General features: G+C 35.7%; 1 protein-coding gene across 6 annotated transcripts in view; it reads left to right on the top strand.

The window, feature by feature from the left end:
• PDE1A (phosphodiesterase 1A) overlaps nt 1-26,661 on the top strand; it is a 375,597-nt gene extending 348,936 nt beyond the window's left edge. For 3 of the 6 annotated variants that reach the window (XM_082466729.1, XM_082466727.1, XM_082466730.1), the window contains 2 exons: nt 17,087-17,203; nt 19,128-21,018. In XM_082466729.1, coding sequence (XP_082322855.1) covers nt 17,087-17,160 — 74 coding nt within the window. In that variant the 3' untranslated portion in view covers nt 17,161-17,203; nt 19,128-21,018. Of the gene's footprint in view, nt 1-17,086; nt 17,204-19,127; nt 21,019-22,347 lie in introns of those variants that run through there. The other 3 variants (XR_014265140.1, XR_014265141.1, XM_082466728.1) reach the window with 3 other exon arrangements.
• The last annotated feature ends 5 nt before the right edge of the window (nt 26,662-26,666 follow it).

Below are 26,666 nucleotides of genomic sequence, written 5' to 3'. Positions count from 1 at the left end.
GAAACTGACATTTTTGATCATAGAGAAATCTGTTTTAAAAACAAAAAATAAAAAAAAAATGAGACGACCTTCTCTGTTTTCTACCAAGGTCCAGGGCAATCTTAAGACATGTTTAGGAACTTGAATTCAGTTAAACTATTTTTTTCCAAGAAAATACTTACAGGATCCTAAAGGCCTCTGCTATAACAAACAGCCAATTTATTCTCATTTTCACTCAATGTTTAACTTAGGGAACTTTAGGGACAAATGCAAGAAACTGTTGTCACACACACACACACACACACACACACTGACTCCCACAGATTGTCCTGTCCGTTTTGAAAGTTCCACTATTTAAATCGGGCTGATTCTTCCTTTCGGTTTCAACATGGTGTGAGAGAGTTACCACTGGAGCCATCAGGAGTAATCCCATCTGAATGCCACCCTTCTCTTCCTCCTTTGCTTCTCTGGGGGAAACCTGGATCTGTGTCCTTGGGCATCATCAGGAAACAAGGCTGAGGGGCTTCAGACTCTATTCCCAAAACCTTTAGGACACTTAGAGAGGCTTCCTCAGTAAATCATCTTTAGAGCTGATAGATGATAAACTGCTCGGGAAGAATAAATTTTTAGCCCAAGCATCACACCCAAACCAGTTACACAGCAGTACTTTCACTCCCACAGACCTGTATCACTCTGCACTCTTTATCTCCTAGAGCTTTGCTAGACTTTTTTTGTTTTATTTGGCAGCAATCCCTATTAGTCCCTAATAGTGCACCTCACTCTTATGTCTGTTGCTTAGAGAAAATAAAAATAGATTTTTTGAAAAGAACAAAACATGCCATGTTACTTTGTATTGAATTACTTTAAAAGGTTATGCTTATAAATATTTGTTCACAAAATATTTCAGTTACTCCTTTCCATTATCTTTTAATAAAACATAATGCATTTATTTATTTATTTATTTTTATTTTTTTGGCTGTGTTGGCTCTTTTGTTGCTGCACGCAGGCTCTCTCTAGTTGCAGCAAGCAGGGGCCACTCTTCGTTGCCATGAGCAGGCTTCTCATTGCGTGGCTTCTCCCGTTGCGGAGCACGGGCTCCAGGCATGCGGGCTTCAGTAGTCCTGGCGCGTGGGCTCAGTAGTTGTGGCTGACAGGCTCTAGAGCACAGGCTCAGTAGTTGTGGCACACGGGCCCAGCTGCTCCGTGGCATGTGGGATCTTCCTGCACCAGGGATCGAACCCATGTCCCCTGTATTGGCAGGTGGACTCTTAACCACCATGCCACCAGGGAAGTCCCCAAACATAATGCATTTTATGTTACAACCCCTAAACTCCCAGGACTGTGAATCTTAAGCATATTTTTGAGAAAATATTTGCATACTTTTATATTTCAGAAGAGACAAGTAATAAAACAGAGAAGCAAAGCCTTTCAGGGATAAAAACTAGAGCTCACTCATTTTCTAATTATGGTTCAAAAATGTAATTTAACAGTTTAAATGAGATCTTGATACTAATTTTTAAATCATATTTTAAATTATTAGTAAATTAAATTATATATTCTATTATATATTTATTGTATTGTTCCTATTTCTAATTTAATCTCTTCAGCTAGCAATCTACATTATATTATTAGTGCAGTAGAGCAGAAATATGCATTTGATGGAATGGAACATTTGGAAGATCAGAGTTATAAAGTTCTAAGAGGTGGCATCCACCAAAGTCGCTTAACCCTAGAAGAGCTTAAGTGACAGTTCACACAATGAGTACGTGCTTGTGTGTTTTTCATTCATTCACTCGCTCATTTATTGTAAAGGTATTACTCAATAGTTTTCAACCCTGTCAGCATATTAGCATCATCAGGACTACTTTATTTTTTAAAAGTTCTGCATGGCTTATCTCCAGTTCACAGAAGTAGGTCAAAAATAGAACACTTCTGTGCATTTAAATGAATGCAGAGGACATGAAAGGGAGAGCAGGAAACTTGATCAGCTCATGGTCAAGACAAGCCAAGTACAGATTAGGGTCTAACCCAGCTTCACCCTGGCAAGCTGTACTCAGAAAACAGAAGTACGTACCTTGATGATGCTGTCCCTTAAAATATCTGTCTTGGGTCACATGTCCCTACCCTGGAACATTTGCCTTCTCCTGGAAAAGTCAGTGGACTTTCTCTCTACCTTTATCCCTGTTCTTTCCTCCTCATGGAATGCACTTTTTGCACCCCCTCCTGCACTTTGCTTACTAAAATCCTACCTATCTTCCAAAACTTCATTAAAATGCTTTCTCCAAGAAGCCTATCACTTACATAATATGCATAGCCATCTTATTTGTACTGCAGTTGGAATACTTATGTTCTGCCTTGCAAGTCCCAGAATGGGAAGAGAAAAATGTATTCAAAAGGGGTGTACCAAAATCAGTGTTGGTATAGGAGTGGGATTGGGGGAGATTTAGAATATGATTCCAATTACACATGCCTTAAGATTCTGACATTTCCCTTTGGAGATGTGCACCCTCCTCCACCCAATGAGAACCACTGCATATGATGAGAAATTACAATCAGAATGTGTTACACATGCTATAACTACAGAGTCTGACAAAATATTGAGAACTACTAATGAGGTCATTCCAAAAATATTTACAGAGGCCTACTGTGTGCAAAACAAATGCCTGTAGATTTTTTTGAGAGCTGAACTCATGGGATGTTCAGCTTTAGATCTTTGATGGTTCCTGCTCATGGCTGGGTAAGAGCTCTGTCAGTGTTGAGTAGGGGAGAGTTGACTTGATTCTAGGGAAGTCTCATTTTAATGGTGAATTCATATAAATGAAATGGTATTACCCACTATATTGTACCATATTTTTCTCTGTCAGCTAAAAGGTCTAAAATAAATCTACAGATAAATGGCAAAAGAGAAAACTAAATGTGGGGTGACATTCCCCCAAAGCTCCTCGCTTTCTTCAATGCCTGCACTTGCTACATTTTCAAGCACCCAAAACCTGGTCCCTAGCTCTAATTCTACTTTGCAATAAACTGCAATAAATAAGTACAAGAGCTCACAGGAGTTTTGTCGCCTCTGAAAACTCTGGGGTAAGGAGTGTGACAGTGGATATTTGGGGAGTGGAGGAGCTGGTGATGGGGAAGCAAGTTGTGGACAGGATGCTGCACTGTTGAGCGGAGATGATGGGGGCAGAGGAAGACTGAAGAGTTGGGGCATGAGGTAGGGAACAGCTCTTTGAGACAGTTCTCCCTCTCAGGTCCTACTCTCCTCCAGCAAGTGTAACCAGACTTTGTACCCAGAATTTGACTGAGTCCTTCACATTGCTCACACTCAGCTAGGTTCAAGACTTTGTCAGTTTCCCCCAATAATAAACTCAGTTCCAAGTACATTGGAAGATTTATTATCTTAACATTATGCTTCAGAGCAAAATTTAAATCATCATTTGTCACCACTCACCTCTGTTCTCGCTCCAAAACCTCTAATCTTTCATTTCTCTTGACTTAAGATCTCTTCTCTCTTTCCTCTCTCTGCCTCTAAAATCCCCTCAGTTGCACAGAGCAATTTAGTTCTGGCCTTAAATTTAATCCATTCAACAAAACAAAAGCCTAACAATTGGCCTAAAATGATATCTACAGTTCTTCAAGCATGCTTTGGAGTCTCTGGAATGATCATGGTTTGGTTATTATTTTCACCTTCATTAAAATTCTTATAAAAATTTTAATTTTCTACTACCATCAGGATATTTTTTAAAAACTTCATCACTGAACCTACAACCTACCTTTGTAATAAGAAAATCATCATATGAGTTGCTGATAAGATAGATGCTTTCTTATTTTTAGCATAATTTATTTGAAATTATTGAATATATAATAATATTATAGTCAAACAGATTTATTTAAAATCATTTATAGATAGAAAACCTTATAGATATTCTCAAAAGGAAACAAAAGTTTTCTAAAAATAGGTCTTGTATCGTTGCTTCAAAAATTAAAAAACAAAACTGGAAGTCTTTCCCACCAGAAGTAAAGGAAACGTTTAAAATTGATGAAAAGCATTAAAATTTTAAAAGATCAAATTTACATTATAATTAGCATAACATTTTAATAGATTGTGATAGGTTCACTAATTAAATCTTATATGTTGTTATTTGTATTTGAACTATCTTAAAATGCAATATTGTGTATTACGTATAATAAGTGATTTTTGTAATTATGTTGGTATTAATGCTAAACAGAATGCAAATTCATATACCACTAAGTACATATTTATTTGCCAGGCAATGTTCTGGGTTCTGTCACAGTCATTATCCTATTTAATTAGCCAAACAACTTTATGATGTAGGCATTATCACCATTTACCACTGTGAAAACTGAGGTCTAGGGGAGGTAAGTAAGCCACCCAAATCAAAGGTTTGCACATGTGCTACAAATGAATCTTTCTCATTTCTTTTCACAGTTTCATGTAATACACTGAAAATAGCAACATGCTAGGAGCAAACCCATAAAGAGGAAAAAATTTCTTTGAAACCTTACTCAAGACTAGCATAATTGCTTCATCAAACCTTCTGTCTAATCCCAACATAACTGATCCTATGAGCTTTCAAATATTCAAGTTATATCTTATAGACATTATTCTTTTAAATTGTTGAAAAATTATGAATTTGGGAGTGAAATTTTACAGCATTTATTGATTTGCCCATTGGTCATTTATACAAACATTTATTGTAGCAAATCTACAAGGGAAGAATTGTAGTCTGATAAAACTGAGGCTCAATGAAGCTAAATTATTGTTCTAAATTCACACAATCAGTCTTTGAAAAGGCTGGGATTTGTGCCTAGTTTGTGTAAATTCAAAGCCAGTAACCTTCTGGATAGTTTCTAGATCATCTTCTAGAAGTTATTTGTGACTGGTTGGTTTATTTACATTTTCCAAACTATCCCAGAGCAGAAGGCTTGCTGGAACTGTTTGTTGATGAACTTGTAACAATTGCAGAACTTAGGGACATTTTAAATGCTATTTCTCCAGTGTGTGTGAATTCCTCACCTATATTTGCATGGACAATAAAACTTGGGAAGAATGTGAAGAGGCAGGCTTGCTTTCCCTAGTGATTATTGGTTGGCTCAGTGATGATGAAGAAATGATTTCCCCGAGGGTGGGAGGACTGCAACAAGCAGAAATCTGGGCTGGTAAGAAGATGAGTGGAAGGAAGATGTAGTTAGTCCTTACTCAACTTGGAAGGGAAGGTGGTCTCTGAAGCTGACTTATCTTGGGGCAACTTTGAGATTTTATTCATAGTTGGAGGTAGTCAGGATATAAGAAGTTATTTCCAGAAGATTCTACTGCTCCTCTCCATCCATCTTATTTTGGTGATCATTTTGCAGTGTATACACATATTGAATTATTATGTTACACACCCGAAACTAATATATAAACTAATATATATGTAAATTATACCTCACTTAAAAAAATACACCCTATTAGATTCTGAGAGTGTCTACTTTAGTTGAAATCAACTAGAATTGAGCTCCCCGGGAATCCAGGCTTTTTAGGCAACAATTCAAATGCAGAAAAAAATAAACTGAATTAGAAAAAAGAGGAATCATCTCAGGATCACCACTGATGAATAAAAAAATTCACAAAAGTTTTCAGGAACAAAATAAAATATATTAAAAATTAAGAAAAATGTATCAACTATATTTATCTTGATAATTTTACCACAATAATTCCTACAAACATGGCTGATTATAAATGCTGATTACAATTTAGTTTTTCACAACTTTTTTTTATAGCCTATTCTCTAGATTGTTAAAATAAGTACCTTTTTTTTCAGAAGCAAAAACCAGTTCACAGAAATGCTAACTGATCAGTAAACATCTTTAAGTAAAACCTCATGCATGGTAACAGCTCTAATTTGACCAAAAGACCTGGAGATTTCAGTCTACTTGCTGGAAATCTATGGGGCCCTGTGAGAGAAAGGGGATCCATTTCTGCAGATTGTTTAATTGGTGTCGCAAACCACATAAGTAACAGCTACAAAATCCTTGGTTGACCTGGCTCAGCTGCTATGACAACATCAGCATCTTTATGTTTTCAAATATCTGTTTAAGTGGCATTTTGTAGCATTTCTCTTTACTAACATGGTGAGTGTCAATAAATTTTCTTTGAGCAGCTAATCCCTAATTTTGTCATTTCTGCAATAAAGTTTATCCATACATTTTCACTTTGGATGTCCCCTTTCCAAAACACCAAAAAGGTAATGTGACTTTCATAAACTTAATTTATCTTTTATATTAATTCTACCATTTGTCTTGCTGAGCAAATTCTTTAATAATTTTCTGCCATTAAAAAATGATTTATAAAAGTTTTAAGGGACAGATATCTTTGAAAAAATGTCTATATTTTAGTAAGTGTGAACAGCAGGGGAAAAATGGCTTAATATATTGTTTTATGTGAGATTTGAGAATGACTTGTCCAATGTATAATTCAGTTTAAGGTTAGCCAAGGTATTTTCCTCCTGAAAAGTTTTTTTTTTGAGAATTGCTCTTCTACCCCTTCTTTACTGTGATCCCCTAATAGTTGACCTAATGGTTATGGTACTAGACTAGAAGGAACACCCCAATAACTAATTAGCTGAGACTGGCCGGTGTCTAATATTGAAGAATGTATTTTCACAAAGTTTATTTATTCTTACTCTCTGGCTCTGCCTTCAGGAAAAAAAAAGAAAAAAAAAAGGCTATCATTTACCAATCAGATGTAATTTCAAAGATAAGGCAGCTAATTATACTGAGGAAAGACAGAAAAACATAGCAGGTATTAAATTACACCTAAGAAGGCTGCATAGTATAGATTATAGAACCCTGGAAGTGGACTACTTTATTTGATCCTGTTCCCATCACTTATTTGCTATGTAATCAAACAAGTTATTTAATCTGTTTCAGTTTGCTGATTTCTAAAGTGAGGATCATAAAAATAGCTGCCGTGAGAATTAAATGAGTATATACATGTCAAGTTTTTAGAATTTAGTGTTTTCTACTATAATTCTTATTATTCTCCTGCGCTCACATATATGTCTCCAAACTATATGGAGATCTTATAGAAGGCTTCCTTAAAGAAATATACTGTGGAAAAACACTACCTGCTCATAAAAATTTTGATATGAGTTTATGCTCATGAGAAAATATGCAGTGGATCAATTCCATCAATCAACTGAGTGAATTGCTGTATGGTAAGTTGATCGTAACTCTTCTATCAACTTTCATTCTTAGCTTAATCCATCAAGATAGCCTATAGAGTATATCTTCCAAATATCTCTCAGATCCATACAGTTTTCTGCATGAGTGAATGAAGGAATGGAATTGGCTTATTCTGGATAGCTGGTAGAGTTACCCAATTTATAGAGCTGAAATAAACCACCTTTATCTAAATACTTTCTGTTGAGGACTCTGCCACTTAAGATACTTGCCTTTACTTTTTCTTGGCATAGAACCCTTTAGGAAAAGAGAACAATTCTAAAAAAGAGTATTCTGTAGACCTAAATGCTCTCAAAAAGAAGAAATTTTAGCTAATCCAGCAAATTTGGTTTGTGGCAATTCACTTCTTTCCCAAAAGAATATTTTACCATCGTAATTATTATCCCCTAAAGTATGCCTAGATTTAGACCTTCTATACAGCCCAAACTTTTCAGTTCTGAGTTTACTCCTTCTAGGACTGTTGTTCATACTTTGCATAACATAATTTTCCCTTGTTAACTATAGGAATCTAGGAAATTCCCAGAAATCATGCAAAAAATGTTTATAGCTGAAGTCTTTGACCTTTCTTAGATATATTTAATTCCTCCGAAGAAATTATGAAAAATGAAGGGGAAAGGAAAAGTGATCCAAGAAATCTCTTCAGGTGAGGGTTAGTATATAAGCCCTCTAGGGAAAATGATGAAAACCTTCAAGAATCTGATGCTCAAATTTTATTTCTATATCATTCTTCAAAACCCAACCTGGGCTAATTTTTAGCAAAACAACTTGTAGTGAATGATCTTGGAAGACTTGGACTAATTGTGATTTGTATCAGGAAACTTTTGTGAAGGTTAAGAGAGAAGTTCAGCACAAGAACCCACACAATAATATTATCTCATTACTCTGGACATGGGATTCTTTCAGAAGGGGTCTATGTTTCCATATCACCCTTCCATCTGGACTAAGCTTCTGTGCAGGTCTGTTGGTTACAGAAGACCCAGAGTCATCAGTAAGAAATAGAAATCTCATCAAATAAAAGAAGTTCAACAAAAATAAGGCAATAGTTTTGATGTTTTCTTCGATGTAGAGATAGTAGAGCACCTACAATTTATTTTAAATGAGTTCATCATGAGAATAATCCTGTTGTATTAGCCATTATAGATTAGAGATAGCACTGCTCCCACAACCCTGGCTAAATGTTGTAGATTAGTAAAGTGCTTTGTGACTAATTGCTTAAAGTGCTTTTATTTTAAAGCATGGATTTACAATTTATAAAGGAGTACTGTAATACAAGTATTGCATACATGACCAAGAGAAGCAATTTATTCCACTACTAACTTCAACAACTATAAGTAAACAAGGCTCTCTCCACACCTTTCTTCAAAATAGCCCCTCAGCATAACCAGCGTAAGTCAGACAGGAACATGTACAAAGGAGAGAAAAAATAGCATGGAAGGCATTTTGTAAGAACACTAGTCTTTCTCATTCCAGGTTAAAGGATAGATGATTATGTGAGATTGATTTCTATTTTGGCTGATTCTTAGACCTTAATTAATGTAGTTACCAACTAAGCCCTCTAAGATTTGGTGACTAAAGCTGAATAAGATGGACAAAACAATTAATTGTTTGGGGATTTGGTATCACCAAGTCAATTTAGTTTATGCATTTGTCAAACAGTATGTATAGAATATCATCAGGGACATCTAAAGCCTCCTAGAATTTTGGATTATGCATGCCCCCAATATTTTATGAATCTTTTTTCTGTAGTAAGTACCTACTTGCTGAAAATTATGTATTCAACTTGATGAAGATTGTAAGTGGTTTTTGTCTCCAAGGGGAAAATGATGAACAAATTCAAAGGAGACATACTTTCCTGATTCTTTCTTCTCTCACCTTCCCTAGATGGAAACTCATACCAAAAAAAAGTGCTCTCTCCACTGAAGAATTTGATCATTAAACACTAAAAAATTAGTAATTTGTGATGTTTGCCATCTTAGATTAGAAACAATTCATTGCTCTTGCTATGCATGAATATGCAAGGTAAACAGTGTGTGCAGTTTGCGATCCCTAAGATCTAGAGTGGTTGGTTGGCTATGGTATTGCAGGATGGCTAGTCAGAAATCATCGAGACAAAAATGATGGTGGAGTTTTCACATTTACACCTTTTGATTTTTTTAAGCATAGAGGTTTACCTCAGTCATATATTTATGCTGGATTTTAAATTGAATAACTTCTCATTATTCCTGGAGTCAGAAATTTCTATTATTTCTTCTCCATGGTATGAGAACATGGCAAGAGAACATCTGGGTCCTTCTTGCAGCCCTTCACTTTGAAATCCTCCTGAGTATAGGCCTGTGTGGGTCTTGGGATTTGAGTCTTTCTTAGCCTGTCTTCTACTGCAGGTGTTACTACAGGAAGTAATAGTAAAAAGTGAGTTTTGTTTTGTAGGGAGGGCTGCTTACTATCAAACTACTCATTCTTCTCTGAAAAACTGAATTTTGAATTTTAGTAGCTTGTCAGAACAGGAAGATTAAAAATGCCATGTTTTTTCAACTTGAATCTTTGCAATTGCATTTCTCCAGGCAACACAAAATGCATTCACTCTTTCAGATCCAATAGAAACTTGCCCCTTTGAGTCAGGGAGTTAGTACTAGGTGACCAAACTATTCAGGTTAGTACATTGAGGTTGAAGGCTCAGCTCTGATCCTTAGATGGTATGTGATCTCGGGCAATAGAGATTGTTGGCAGGATTAAATGATAAAATATAAGAAACACCTGGCATAGTTCTTGGCACATGGTAACTATTTCCTTAATATTAACTACTGTTTTTGCTGTTGCTGCTAATATTATTAATAGTAATAAACTTTGCAGTTTTTACTCATTAATCTATATTCTTTCTAACAGATCACTTATGATTTAATAAATCAATATGTAACAGCATATTCATGTTAAAATACATGTAGACAGATTATAATAAGATTTTGAAATTTAAAGTTGTTTATGTATTGTATCCTTTTTAAAGGTTCTGTGTAAAGATCTACAGTCTAAAATCTGATCACGCCTTCTTCACGTCCATGTTTGGACCCATTTTAAAACACAAGAGCTCAGAACCTTATGGAAAATTGTAGGCCAGAGATTGTGGATAAGTGGGAAGATATATCATGTACATGCCTCATTGATTTTTCTTTCTGACATTATTAAAATTGAGCAATTTGAGAAATAATTTTCTGATAGTAGTAGCATTATGTTATAAAATCTCACATTGAAAGTAGAACTTTCAACTATTTTTTTAACTTTCAAATTGAGTAGAATTGGTGACAAAGCGGTAAAATCAAGAATTGATCTTTTTAGTAGTTACCTAGAGCCACTAAACATGAATGATACTCTATTCTACATGTATAGGAGAGTGAGAATTAATGGCTTATGTTTAGAACAATAACCCTCAGGTTTTTTGCAGGATTATCTATCATTAAAACAAGTTCAGTTATGTTCAGTATTCTCCATTTAGGCACAAAAGTAGGTTTACATATTGACATACTTAAACATTTTTACTGAAAGCAATTGAAATCTTTTTTTTTCTTAATCTAGCTTTAAATAGAAAACCCAATTAACCAGAATGCTAAAAGCAAAGCCAAAGTGTTTCTATCATTTTACAATTTTTTTCCAAGTTTTAACTTTTAAAACTAGTTTAGATTACCTAAAATTAGTACTCTTTATATATTTTTTTGCTTATAAAAGATAAAGAAAATGTGAATTTTTGCTGCACTTCTCAGATTCAATTTTCATCCCATCTTTTCCCTGATTGAGAAAGTAGAGAAGACCCATACTGCCACTCACGTTAAATTGGTTCTAATAGCCAAATCTTAAAATTTCCACGACCATTCCCACCACTCTTTACAGCAGACAAAGTATGATTTGAGTGGCCTTCATTTCACTACCCTAGACCTTCTTTCTCCATTGCTACCCTCCCAACTTCCCTACCTTCATAGACAATCAATGCCCTTACTTTCTCACCATCTCCCTGCCACCAGAGCCTGCTTAAAAAAAGAAAAAAAAAAAAAGATCTGTGATTCAATCAGACAAATTCCATCTGAGAATAAGAGCATTTCAATAGGTGTGAGAGCTTTCCTCTAAAAGAATGACACTGAAGGAGAAACCATTACTTTAGTCAGTGGGCAGGAACTCTGAGTCAAGTTTTTGCAACTGGGCTTCACTTCTTCCTTGGCGCATCTTTTTCTTTCCAATCTGCTGCCTTTGCTCATATTCCATTCCGCTCTTCCATCTCACCTCCTCACTCCCCTCATCAGGAGAATATTCCTATCCTCATGCCACCAAAACACATACATCCTATAGACCCAATTTTACACTGAACTCTTTTAAGAAGACATCTCACTACTTCTCTTCATTGTTTAAACTCTAGTTTCTATGGAACTTTAAGATTTCTGGCTGTTTAATGTGCTATTTGCTCCCCAGGTGGAGTGAAATGTTACAGAATGGCAGATGAATATACATAGAGATTGTGCATTCATTTTCCACAGATCACCTTTGATCATCTCTGTGCAGAACTCACCACATCTTTAGGTGCTTAATACATGTGTATTGGGATTCATTCACATTGCTAATGTGAATCGGTGTGTTTTGTACTGCTTTAGTTGACCAAAAAATAATCTGGCCATTTCTTGATTTGTATCTTATATAACACTTTATGAAATAAGGCATTACTTCCTCTAACTTTACAGGGTTGAAACTAGCACATTTGGAAAGAGGTGGAATTTTTCTTCAGCAGCCTCACCTCTTTTTTTCTTCTCATCTCTCTTGGTATTTAGTGTTCACTCCTTCCTTTGCTTACTGTTACCTTCATGCACACAGCAAAATTTATCCTCAGGCAGAAAATACACAACAGTTTCCTCTCAAGAGGCATTTAAATGAAGAGTATTTTCTCCTGATGTGAAGATTTCTTATTCCCAACCTACAAGGCAAATCAGATTATACAGATGTCAAAACACCATTTAGAACCAGAAGCTCCAATTTATCCCACATTACGTTTCTCCAGTGACTATAACTTTCAATCCTAGATCATCAATTCTTTCTAGTTATTGGCAACATAAGCTACACAAATGGACCAAAAATAGAACTGAATCAACCTAGACAGATCTGCCTGTGTGAGGAAATACTGCTATACATAGCAAAGGTAATGTTTTTCTTATGAAGAAATGATAATACAGTATAACTCAGAACTAGTATTTCTGCTGAAAAGACTACACAAACCAATTTTTGCCAAGTATTTTTCAAACACTATTTGCTGCTTCTACTAAATATGGAAAATTAACTGGAGTATTTTTTAAGGGATAATATGAGGGTCTGTCTCCCAAACTCTCCCAGGCCATGGTGCCTTGGAGTAGTCAGTCATTCCTTCTGACCATGTGTTCCTCATTTCTAAAATGGAAATTATGGTGATAGTTTTACTACTCCATGCAGGGATTGTTGGGTCAGATAAGTGAGAAATGTATGAGGGCAAATATAAACCATTAAATTAAATCAATTATTGTGTTTATAAAAGAAATTATCTTTTTGTTAATTATGAATTCTACATGTTAGGAAAACACAACAAGCACATCAAATCGTATATCTTGGATATTACTATTTAGGACAAAACTAATCTTTGAAAAGAGAATAGATTTAAAGTCTGTGTGAAGAAAAATATTAGTAACTAATAGAATAAATGGCATATAGATATGGCAGAAATGGTGAAAATGGTAGGCAAATAATTGTAGTTTGGGAAATGGTGAAACTAGAGGGCAAGATTCTGGTTGGACTTTGTCAGAGAGATTCAGCCACTAGACAGCCTTGAAACCTTGGGCAGATGACTTAACCTACGTATCAGTTTCTACACTTTGCCGTGAAGATTCAGGTAATTAAGATAAGTGAAGCACTTAAAATGGTGCCCGCCACCTAGCAGTTGTTCACAAAGTGTTATTACTGATATATTTTCAATTGTATAATAATTTATCCTAGCAGATTATTTTTTAAATACTAGTTCAACAAGACCATAACTGGACAGCTGGAGTCTCTAATACCCAGCTGATCGTGTGCCTTACATTATTCCCTGCAAGTATTATTTATATCATCTACAAAGCTAACATACTATGATTCTAATATAATAATAGTGAGCTGAAATTGCAGGCTAAGATTTAGATTAGCTAAATTTAAAGGATTTCTGTTTATTTGTGTAGATCTGCCCCTCCTATGACCTCTATCCCCTCCTTGCACCCCTCTGATTTTACACTGTGTTTATAAAGCAAAAACCATATTTCCATCATTTTACAAATTACATTTTTCAAATTTCAACATTTGGATGAACACCTAAAAGCTCTTTGAGATGAACAGAATTATCCAAGTTTCCCTACTTTCACTGCCTTTTTCCTGGCTATCGACCAAGCTTCTATGCACCTGCTTTGAACAAACCCATTGCATTCATTCCTAAGGTGTAGCTTCCTATGTATGGGAACTTGCAAATCTCTTCAGTAAAATGAAATTCCTAGGTCACTTTATGGGTCTTGTTGAAATAATAGTGACTTAAAAGCCAATAATTTTTACTTCAGGTTATCTATTTGTGATCTACACTGAAGGAAATCACTTGATTATTCTGGGCCTGTTTCTTACCCATAAAATAAAGTTAGGCTAGATCAAAGGTTTTAACCCAGGTTATATAGATAGAGCCTGTACACTTGGAGAGTGATTTTTTTACTAACCTTTAACTAAAATTTAGGATTTCCTTCATTTGCAGGCAAAAATACACAGAGTAACATTTGGGGTATTTGTGTTTGTCACCAATAGAAATCATCAATATTTTCATAACATATTTAAATTCATGGGGATACCTTGAAGTATTATTTGATATTATTATTTCAAAATTACTCAGCTGACAGACCTGCAGCTAGACCTTGTTATTTAACTCATTGATAAAGAAGCACATATATTACTGTTTAACATGTTAAGGATTACTTAAAGATGTTGATAATTGTATTTTAATAAAAATGAAGTCCCTTGTAATCCCATGTATTTTATTTCATTTATTTATGAATTTTACTTTAAGGAGGTCATAGGTTTCATCAGACTAAAAGAGGGGACTCTGATTCAAAAATGTTTGGAACCTTGGATTATAGGGATGCTTCTCAAGAAGGTCTTTTACACAGACCACTCTTGGGTCGTGAAGATTATCTAAGATGATCTGTAATGAATTGAAAAATGCAAATCCGTCCTTCTTTTCTGTCAGAATGATATATCAGAATGATATGGCTTTCTTTTTTTATGAAAGCCTAAGCGTTACTTTCAAGTAACCCTTCCAAGTAACCCTTTTTTATGAAAGGCTAAGGGTTACTTCCAAGTAATCCAAGTTAGTTGTAAAGGCTTCTACAACTAAAGATTTATTAACTAAAAGTAATGTGATTTGAATTTGAATTTGCTAATTCAGTATTTTCCTAAGCATTCTGGCTGCCATGCGATTGATTGGCAATGTTGTGTACCTGCCCCTGAAAACACCTGGAATTTTACAGTTTCAAAGAATTTTTTTTTTCCAGTGCTACAAAAATCTTGTCTTGAGTTGGTCATAGTTTTAAACTGCTACTTTTCTAATTGCATGTATGGAATTACTCTTGGATGTAGTCTACGTAACATTTAGGGATTTGTTTTTTGTAATTGCTGCATTTTAACCATTTGCTATTTTGCTCCTCTTCCACTGTTTTGTTATTGGTGAGTTCTTTATCCACTGGAAGTAAGAGCATTCGATTATTGGTAAAGCTCAGTGTCCTTTGTCCATTGTAAAAGATTCTCAAAAATTTTGAGAAACAGAAAATTAATTACTTATATTCCTTTCTTTCTAATTCAATCTGTTTTTTTCCACTCTGTTCTGTTCTGTTCTATTCTAGTCTATTTTGTTCTGTTATAATCTAGTTATAAGTAACACGATATTAAATCAGAAGTTTAAGCCAAGACTAGATGATAAATGTCAGAAACAAATTGACCTGGGAAGCAGAAATTTCACAGAAGATCCAAAAGTCAATAATAGGATGCTTATAACCTTCGCCCAATTCGAACAATTGAAAGGACCAGGTTGTTGATGGTTAGAATAGGATTTGTGAGGAAGATTTCTTTAATGAGTTCTCTGCTATTGGGAAAGATGTAGAAATGCTTCCCTCTTCACCTCAGATCAAAGGAAGATAGCTTCACCCTTGGAGAGCTTGAAGTTAGGGGGATATTGGGAATGGAATCTAGTTCTTACGTGAGAGGTCTAAAAGGTTAGAAGGTGACAGATAAGCCGAAGGAGAGGAAGCTGTATAGGTTTCAGCCTTTTCTCAAGTAATTTATAGGAATAAAGGCCTAGTGAATGTTCCATGTGAGCCAAGTGTAACCTACCTATATTTGTAAGCATGATAGGACCTCAGGAGACAGAAGCTGGAGATGTATCAACAAATTTCCAGGGGCTGTGGACCTTGTAAAGGAACCAGAGTTTCATATGTCCATACCAAGGGTGTGCGAAGTCTCCAGCCATGGTCTTGGCAAGAGGTCCCTGGAGAACCCATGAATGTGCTCACAGAATAGAGTCAGCTCTAAACACCTGCCTGGTCTAGTGAGTGCAAAGCCATCCTACAGTAGTACTAGTCAAAGAGGAACTTTGCTGCTCTTCTTAGCCTTCTTCTCTCCCTTGCTCCAGCTCAGGAGTCCAAGGTAGCCAGTTGAGGGAGGGCAAACAAGAAATGAAAGAAACATCAATCATGCCCTCCCCCCATCACCACCGTTTCTAAGCTCTGCAACAAACCCAAAGTTGGGAAGAAGTTTTATCTTTGTTTTAAGATTGATGTGTATTATATGTGACCCGACCTAAGACACCGGCATTTTAATGTTATCACACGATGTTTTTATTATCTAAGAATGATTGGAAAAGTCCTGATACTCTCTGAAAGACTGAACTTGGGACAGAAGATAAGTTTCTCCCACTGAATATATTTTAAAGAGAAAGTAAGGGACAAAATAATTTTGCTTTGTGATAATACTCCCTAAGTTCTATATGTTCACTAATTTTATAATTATATAAGTGTTGGAGAAATGATCTCAAAATCAAACTGCAAAGTTTAATTGTTAGTATATTTTCAATCAAATTTCAGATAGCGAGAACATTCTATCATATATGACTGTTTTCTGAAATATCAAGGTATTTTGAGTAATTGACTCAAAAGTTAATTTCTGCTCATTTTTTAACTTTCTTATATAATAAGACTCTATTATCTGTACATTTTGCTTTACGTTTCTATTTTTGTTAGATTCTCTGCAACCTCTCTAGAAATGTTGGAACATTTTCCATGCTAATTTTTTTCAAGGTTTATATAGAAGCTGAGTGATTCTAAGATTATAAATTCCAATAGTTTGTTTTGGCAGATGATGTCTTATCTTAAACATTACATTCTCTTATGCTCATTTGTTTCAAATTCATAGCAACTAAGCAATGTGTGGTAAAAGACACTGAACATCAGAGGGTTTGTTTAAAAGAATTTGTTTCAATTAAAAATATTTGGGGAAAACATGCATAATTTTTATGTTTGATTTAATGCAGATTTAAACATGTTTCATCTGTTTCATTTCTGTATTCCCAGATTAAATTGCAACTTTACAAATTTGTATAACCACCAGAAGATGATTTGTTATACTCTATAAATCCACAGGCTGAAAAGAAAATGTTTGGTATCTTTGGAGAAATGTGCCACAGATCCATTGTAAAATCCAGTCTTCAACACTTTCCTAATTGCTTTAGTTTCCTGACCTTATTAGGTTTTTTTCCTCAGACCTATTTTGTTTTTGTTTATTTGTTATTTGTTTGCTTATTTTTTAGGCGAGCCTGATCTTCATAAGAACTCAGAAGATCTAGTAAGTGCCGAAGAAAAACATGCTGAGACACATTCATAGGTTTGAAACAACTTAAAGGCTTCTGTCATTTTAAACATGAGAGGTAATTTTATTTTTTAGTTGAGAAATTTATTTCTGAAGTGGATGGTTTGTAGAATATCATTAGAAACAAAGTTATCTTACTTAAATGTCCTCCTGAATTCTTCTTTTAAATCTCTATTTTCTGGAGCAAAACATTAACAGGTAAGCTTTAAATATTTAACTTTTAAATTTACCTTTTCAAAGGATTCTTCACTTATTCATCCATAAAAATTATATTTACTGAGACCTTTTAGTCCTTTAAAAATAATAAGCTATATCCTATGGGGAGGTTTAATCCTGGTTTCTTCCACTATTCCATAAAAGAAATATGAATGTTTTACACCAATTTCCTTTTCTACATCATGTAGGAAATATGAATGTTTACACTGAGTGATAATAACAAAGCAAGTACATATTATGAAACAACATCAATATTTGCTAAAATCCGTGGACATTTGCATCAATGATTCCCTTTTTAAAAATTCAGCTACTACAACCTAAGTGTCCATCAACAGATGAATGGATAAAGAAGATGTGGCACATATATACAATGGAATATAACTCAGCCATAAAAAGAAATGAAATTGAGTTATTTGTAGTGAGGTGGATGGACCTAGAGACTGTCATACAGAGTGAAGTAAGTCAGAAAGAGAAAAACAAATACCGTATGCTAACACATATATATGGAATCATAAAAAAAAAAAAAATTGTTCTGAAGAACCTAGGGGCAGGACAGGAATAAAGACGCAGATGTAGAGAATGGACTTGAGGACACGGGGAGGGGGAAGGGTAAGCTGGGACGAAGTGAGAGAAAGGCATGGACATATATACACTACCAAATGTAAAATAGATAGCTAGTGGGAAGCAGCTGCATAGCACAGGGAGATCAGCTCGGTGCTTTGTGTCCACCTAGAGGGGTGGGATAGGGAGGGTGGGAGGGAGACCCAAGAGGGAGGAGATATGGGGATATATGTATACGTATAGCTGATTTATTTTGTTATACAGCAGAAGCTAACACACCATTGTAAAGCAATTATACTCCAATAAAGATGTTAAAAAAAAATTCAGCTTCTAGGGCTCACCTTTGATCTACCAAATTACCACTCTGGGAGTAATGCCTTAGGAATCGAATTTTTAATAATTCAGTCTATTGCTATTTCTGTACACTAAATTTGAGAACCATTGTCTTGGACCAACAGAGAAGGTGCAGGCAGTTAGAAGGGAGTTAGAAGGGAGGAATGTGTTTCTTATAGTAGAGATGTCTTAGTATCTCCTTAAAAAAAATATAAAAATGAGTCCTGCTATCTTGTCCCTTGATGGTAGGGACAAGAGAAAATGCTGCAGGTACCACGTCAAGCCTTTGAGATACTATCATTAGCTCCTTAAATGTTGTTTTAGATATGACACAGTTAAAATGTGATTAGCTTTTAAGATGATTCATTTCTCAGTATTCTTGAGTTAGTTGTAAGACTCTTTAATTGATAATAATAGTTTCATTAATAGCAACTATCAGTGTCAGGCACTGTGATGAACATCTCATACGTATTATCTCCTTTAGTCCTATCAACAATTCCAGAGTTAGTGACTGTGATTACTATTTTACATAGGAATTGTAAATAGAAATCAAGCTACAAAGTTGATGGAAATTTTAAAAACCAGCTCTGTATTAAACAATTTAAAGATATTGTCTCATATTAGCTACAGCATTTTTTTCTGCATACCCTCCATCCAAACTTTAAAGATACATACACACACACATGCACGCACGCACGCACACACAGAAGAGACAGGAAGAATTCCAACTGATATAAAGAATATCTATTATCTACTGACAAATCCCTTATTTTCACAAGCTATATAAAGTCCAACATGAAATTGCCATTCAGTGATTGATGCCTATATATGACTAAAACATGATCTTCATTTTCATTTGGATTTTATTTCAGGATAATGAGAACAGCACTAAAATATCCTAAATCCTCAATTTTCCACAAACCTATATTCTCCTCTTTCAACACACACTGGGAAACAGGCCATTTTATGGACTCATATAAGAGAAGAACATAAATTCTGAACTAGTAATTCTAACCAAATAAATACACTCAAAGTTGCTACCAGAGATTTTGGCCAGTGCTTCTGCCATTGCTCTTCCTCCACAATTTGGCCTTCTTCAATCAAGCCAGAGAAATTTTTAAGACAGAAGTTGGACAGTTTTAATTTTTCATCACTTTGAACCCAGTTATTGCATAGGCAACTATGCAATATGTGTGCAGAAGATGAGGCATTTTAAAATTTTACTTTCTTGCTTTGTTTTATACAGAGTGGTGTAACTACAGTAAATTTTTCAAGATGTTAAGTAAAAGGAAAGCAAAAACAAAATTATAGAAAAATATTTTTGCAGCTCTGAGGCTATTTAGATTGTCCTTGTTATTTTAAATACATGGGAACAAAGTGAGAGCCGGGGCTGCTCAGAAGCTGTGGTTGAAGTCCTGTGACAACAATGGAGCATCAGAGCCCTGGCTCTGTGACCTGATGAACTCTTCATTGTAACTCTCAAGCTGCGAAACCATAGTGAAACCTGCCCCTGAAAGCAGTGGACCAGCCTGCATCCATCCCTGTGATTTCAAAGCACTAATGCATCACCTACATGGGTGTCATCACAATGCAAGCCACACATTACCTACGATCCAAGATGACAAGACCCTCCAGCCATTGTTGGAGACAGACACTAGAACTGAGAATGGAATTTGCCTTCTGGGGTGTTGATCCCATCAGGATGTAACAAAATATATCACAGGCCAAGGGATAAGTGACAAGAAGTGTGTGTGCGTGCGTGTCTGTGTGTGTATTCAAAAATGTCTATGAAAATGGAATCCCACACTTTTCTGTACAGATAATGTTATTTGACGTGAGTTTATAATTTTACCACACAGAAACAAACTGCAACCCTTGGAGACTCTGCTTCCTTGTCATGTTTTGCCTGAGCATGTGCAGAGCCTTGCCTTTGCTCCAAACTGAAGAGCTACCTTTATTTGTTATTAGCTGACAAGAAAGGTCAAGCACAAGTAGGTGTTGTAACTTTTCACTGTACAAACTCTTCAATGATTGTGAGACTAAACAAATTTGTCTTTGTGAATGGTAGAATTGGGTGGAAAAAATTAAGGGTAGCCATCAATTAAAGAATAAAGTGAAGGTGGGTTGTCCATTCTAATGAGTTTTCTGTTGCACATGCTTCTTCCCTGGGTTCCACAATGCTAAGCAATATTTTAGAAATGGATGCAATCACAAGCTTTTAAGTCTAAGTAGTGGGATTTTATAACTCACAACTTAGATCTCTTTTCATGTGTAAGCCATATTCTATATGCATATTAGGTATGCATTTTAATTTAAGATATATTTGTGCATAGACTGTGTATAAGATGCTTTTAAATGTTCTGTGAATAAGTTCCTTAGATTTTGTTTCACCTGAAGCATATGTAGAACACAGCTAAATAATTGAATTGTATCATAGACATTATAATGCAATTGATATTTTAAATGTAAGCAGTAAAGATTGATCTATTATGATGTGTTGGGGGAAATTTATAGATATGTACATCATGGTGACTTTTTGTCCTACAATGGATTTCTTATTTCTATTTATGGAGAAACTACAACTACTGCTTTTAATGTCTTTTTTAAGGTAGCTATTTACAAGCTAGAAAATATTCTGCATTTAAGATTAGAATATGACTGTCAGGGAAGTCTAATAACTATTGTTCCTATTTGAGCCAGGTGTCTCTCAGTAAAGCTATAGAGTCTCTCAACAGAGAAATAAATTGAAACACTGCTTCTTAATTGTCATAAGAAACATGTCCACTTTGTTCCTATTAATACTTTAAGATATATAGACTATTACTAAAAAAATAGAGGAATATAATGAAGTCATTATTTTCTGTATATGGGGTTTAACCTAATTTTCCAGGTTATGTAATTTATAAAGCGCTGTGACAGAACTTCCAGGGGAGTGGAGAAAACTCGCTCCATCTCTTCAGAAGAGTTGTCACGCTATTGATGCACTTTTTTTTCCCTAATCTCCCTCCCTCACTCCCTCTTTTGCTCCTTCCCCTCCCTTCTCTCCTGCTCTCCTTTGTATCATCCTTATTCCTTCCTTCCTCTCTCTCTCTAAGACAGGCACTAACTCATGTTAATTAGCGGGAAGTCAGAGCAGAGGGTACCAGTGCCCATCCCTTCTGCCAACATCAATGTTGAATCCATCCTAAAGAGAGGGATGGATGAATTCGGCTGCTGAGCCTTAAATGGCCTGCTTTGCATTTGTATCCTCAGCTACTCAACATATATCTAACAATTTCATATGCCTTTTTATTTAGCTGGTATCTCTTTTATTTAATTTTTAACATGACAAGCTACAATTCTTGTGTTTTTATTCTGCTGTAATTCTCTGTATTTCCTATTGTATATGATTGTTAAATAAATCATACTTGAGGGAAAATATCATGAACCATTTGGTGCCTGATGTAATTCAATTTGGTGGGGCATTGAAAAGTTGGCAAAATCAGGGAAAACCAGGAGTACACCATCTTGAAAGTTGATATGAGTTCAATCAGAAAGTGATTTTTGCTCTATGAAAGAAATGTTCACTGAGCATTTATTATTGCACCTATTATTTGCATACTCCTGGCTAGATGCATGGCACATATAGGATTCTGGAAACCTGAATCTTTCCTCTAGAAATTTCCTATTTTATAAAGGAGATAATCTATACACATGAATAACTAAAATGCCACATATGAAAGTAACCAGGTGCAAGTAAAATGCACCTCCGGGTATTAAAGGAGGTAAAACCTGCCTCCATCTTCAGGGCTTCCAAGAAGACTTCTTGGAATGGATGGCACATGAGTTGATGTTTCAGTAACAAATAATAAACAAAAGCTCATATTCATTGCCTATTTTCTATGTACAGGCTCCAGGTAAACACTTAACAAATATTATCTCTAATCCTCAATAATCCAACAAAGTGGGTATCAATATGAGTAAGGAAACGAAGTCTCAGAGAAAGAGCCTTGTCTAAAGCCATGTGGGTCTCAAGCAGCAGATTCCAGACTGGAATTGGTCCTAGAACGCTGACACCAAAGACCTCTTTTTCTTTCTACTACATCTGTGTAGGATGGGACAGAAGCGCAGTGGAAAGGACAGCTCTGTGGAGAAGGACAATGTGAATAAGGTAATACCAGAGAATAATAAAGAAGCAAAGAGTGTCAAGTCAAGGTGAAGACCTAGAGAGTTTTAATTAACGGAATTAAGAGTAATCGGCACAATATTGTCACCTCTCAGGCTGTGTCTCTGTGATGCTAAAGCATCTGATGAAAATGTAAAAGTTTATCTAGTCAGCAGATACATGACACTTAACTGAACTTTCTACTTTAAATGTGACTCCATGATAAGTTTTCACCTAATATCAAAAAGCTTTCAAAAGCCATATTTTAATTTTGAAAATAATTTAATTTTGTTTAATGTAGATATAAAACACATATTTCCTTTGGAAGCTACGTTAAGCCTTGTGTCTTCTGTTTAATTGCTTTCCTAAATATCACAAAGTTTATCCATCCTTTAGTACAAGCCTTAAACTACAATGAAAACATACATTTTAGTGTCAAAAAACAAACACCTAATGATGTCCCACATTACATACATGCAATTTCTTTGGAGGGAGTTCCAAACACTTAAGATACAAATCCCATGTATGGACCAACATGTATATTTAAAGCTCTTTTGGGGGCTATTTGTCCTTTAGTAACATTAATAAATTTCTAGGTTATTTCCTTACCAGTTGTGATGGTTGGAGAGCTTCCTTTGCATCTCAAGCTGGTATGTTTTTATCTCTGATAATTAAAGATTCAATTATTTAGTTCTTATTACAGTCTTACTACTGCATTAAATTATTTTCTTACATTATCTCTTTTACTCCCTGTAACTAACTGCTCTTTGAGGATTTGTTATCCCCATCTATAGGTGAGAAACCATGGCAGAAGAAGGTAAATAATTTGTGTAAGATCACACAGCTATTAAGCTGAGGACCCTTGATTCGAAGTCGGAGTGTGGCTCCCCAAACCACTAGATAGACTGTCCCTGGCCACTGTGGGAGGATAAGTCCTGTCTTCTCCACCCACTGTATCCATTATCTTCCTTTTCTAACCTTTATTCCATCCTACGCTTTATTCTCTATCCAGGCACTTGTCCCTAAAAACTACCACTCTGAGAGGACAGAATTTCCAATGACCAACTGCAGGGGCAGGTGTGCTTTGGTGACCAATTAAATCATGTATTACAGCAGAAAAGGTGCCTTTGATTTCTGTGGATGGAGGAATTATTTCCCATGCTTAATATGTGACCTTAAAAGTTTGCTTTTCAAATAACCACTGGTGTTCAGTCTAGAACTTTGCTACTGAAAGTGTGGTCCCTACTTGGGAACGTCTTAGAAATGAAGAATCTCAGGCCCCATACAGAACTTTTGAACTGGAATTGGCCTTTTAAGAAGATAACTGGTTGATTTCTATACATATCACTGTTCTATGAAATAATTAAATATTATGGAGATAATCCGAAACACCCACTAAACACTTAGAGATTAGGTTTTTTCCTCTACACTAGACAAGAGCTCCAGAGTTCATGCTTTCAACACTGTCCTACTCCCTCAAAACTAAACCAAACCAAACCCCAAGAAATTGCTGAACTGGACACAGTCTATGATTTCTCCAGTTGTTGAGAACCTTGCTATGGCATAGCATTTGGGTCAACTGAAAGTTAAGTTATATTGTTTCTATAAGCATTAAAGACCCATTTCCTTTTTTCTGCTCAAAGAGCATTGCATGGTTTAGATCTTTACCATCTCACTTGTGTTCCACATTTGGCTTCTCTGCTTCCAGCTCTTTTCACTTTTTCTTTTCTGCATACTGTTATTATATTAAATATCCTTAATTCATTCTTTGGACCTATCACTCTTCTTCTCAAAAACAGTTTCTCCCTGTCTACACCAGGGGTCAGTAAACCTTTTCTATAAAGAATCAGGAAGTAGATATTTTAGGTTTTGTAGGCCACATTGCATCACTCTCTCTCCTCTCCTTCTTTTCGTCCACCTCCTTCTTCCTCTTCATTTTCTTCTTCTTTTCTTTTTTTTACAACTCTGTAAAAATGTAAAAGCCAGACATAAAAACAATGTAAAAGCCATTCTTAACTTGGGGGATGGGAGTAGCACACAAAAACAGGCCATCTGGCAGATTTGGCCCGTGGCCCGACACCTGTTTCCTTTTCAGATCAAGGAGTTTGTACCCTAGCATGAAAGAGAGAGGTTGCTAGTGCAAGTGGCCGTCATCGCTAGGAGCTCTAGCTTCCCCAGGGCCTGTGTATCTACCCTGAGGATAAGGGAGATGATGACTTCCAGTACCCCTGTCCCCCATTCACTGCCCACAGAGCAGTTTAGCAAGGCCGACTACAGCACTGGTTCTCAACCTTTAGCAGGCATCAACATCACTTGGAGGGTCTGTTAAACTGCAGATGCTAAGCCCCACCTCTCAGAGATTCTGATGCGATAAGTCCGGGGTAGAGCCTGAAGCGATGCTGATTCTATTGGACTGGGGATCTCACTTTGAGAACCACTGGCCTACATGTGAGTAAGGTTTAAACCCTTTAGCATAGTACTCAAAGCCCTTCACAGTCTAACCCCAGCTATCTTTTTTGCCGTAGCTTTCACTACACCACTCACTACTCCTGGATCTCTGCTATGCCTCTGCACAGGACGCCTCCTCTGCTTGGATCTTGCTGCTCCCTTTGCCATCTTTACCTGTCACTGTCCCCCCTTCCTCCGAGGACCTGAGCACATGCCAGCTCTCCCAGAAAGCCTCTTCACATCACTCTGGTCAGAACTCTCAGATCCTCTTTTCTGGATGAACACATCTCATACCCCTCCATGCTGGAACCTTGCAGCTCCCCACGTCATACGTTTGCTGCCAGATTTTAAGGTAAAGAAGCACTTAGCCTTACACATAGTAGGTACTCAGTAAATATTTGTTGAATAAATGAATATGAATAAATAAATGAAGGCAGGAAGGAAAAGTTTATTCTTGTTTGTCCTAAATGTTTGATATATGATTGAGTTAATCGTTTCAGAGAACATCTCTAGTTAATTCAATCAAAATGAGACTCACTTTTCAAGCACTTTAGATCTACATAATTCCAGGAAACCATTTGTGTTTTTTCTCAGAGCAGACAAATGGGGAGTGCATCAATTCTTAATTAATTCTTAATAGCATGATAAAAGCAAACCTGAATTATACGAGAAAAACATTAAGGTCTCCCCATCTGTCTCATGTCTACCCTTGGAAGATGGGTCTGCTGGTGCAGAGATATATTAACTGTAACTAATCTTACCTTACCAACTTTGCTAAGGAGAAAAGCTCACATTTCCTGGTTGACTTCCTATAGCCTTGATGATTAATAGTGGGGACCATACAAGCTTTGGAGCAACAATGACCTCAGTTGTCCTTGGTAGTTGGTAGTTGTTAAGCTTAACCTAACCTCTCACCACAAAGACTGATAGAGTGATAAAATAATAATGAAGAATATTTAAAGGATCTAGACAGTACTTGACACATTGTTGGTTCTCAGTTAACATAAGTTAACAATATTATTTTATATTTTATATTTATATTTTATATTTATCCAGATGCTGTTATTTCTCGTTGAGTTCTTCTGTGGAAGACCTGAGGCAAGAAATATCTCACCCAAGGACTGAATTTGGCCCTTAGTTCAGTTTCAGACTTTGTTGGTAATGGTTTCTGTGATCTTGGACAAGCCTCAATTTTCTCACCTATGAAATGGAGATAGTAAGAGTACCTATTTTATAGGATTATTAGAATGATTAAATGAAATGGCCCATGTAAGGTGCTGAGAATATTGACTGACACATTGGAAAAACTGAAATAGTATGAACTATAAAAATAAGAATCTACCAGGAGCTCCACCTTCTTCCTTTAAAATTAACTCATGCTTATTGTTGCACGGTTTTGACTTTGGTAGCAATATCCTAAAGTCCACATGATGGGGAGGTTGTTCCATGTAAAGAGTAGTCCAGCTGTTTTATAACAGAGATCATATCATTGACTTCAGCATTTATGTCCTTGCTTTAGAAAGACAAAACTACATATAGATATAGATATATTGAAATACATATCGATATGTATGATATATATAGAGAGACAGATAGCTATATTGATATATATCATGTAGACATTCGATTTTAGGGAAATTTTTGAAATGCAAATATTAAAAAAAAATATTAGCATAAAGATAAAATAACAATAACCTCTAGACTTCCTGGATGACATGTTAAAACACATGATTAGACGACCCAGGTGCACTTAGAAGCAACAATAGCAGTTTCTCAAAAAAATAAATAAAACAACAACAACAACAACAACAAAAACTGC

Source organism: Balaenoptera physalus (genome assembly GCF_965194825.1).
Source record: "Balaenoptera physalus genome assembly, chromosome: 6".
Taxonomy (NCBI): Eukaryota; Metazoa; Chordata; class Mammalia; order Artiodactyla; family Balaenopteridae; genus Balaenoptera; species Balaenoptera physalus.
Note: the sequence above shows the minus strand (reverse complement) of the source record. Positions and strands in the feature narration are given on the sequence as shown.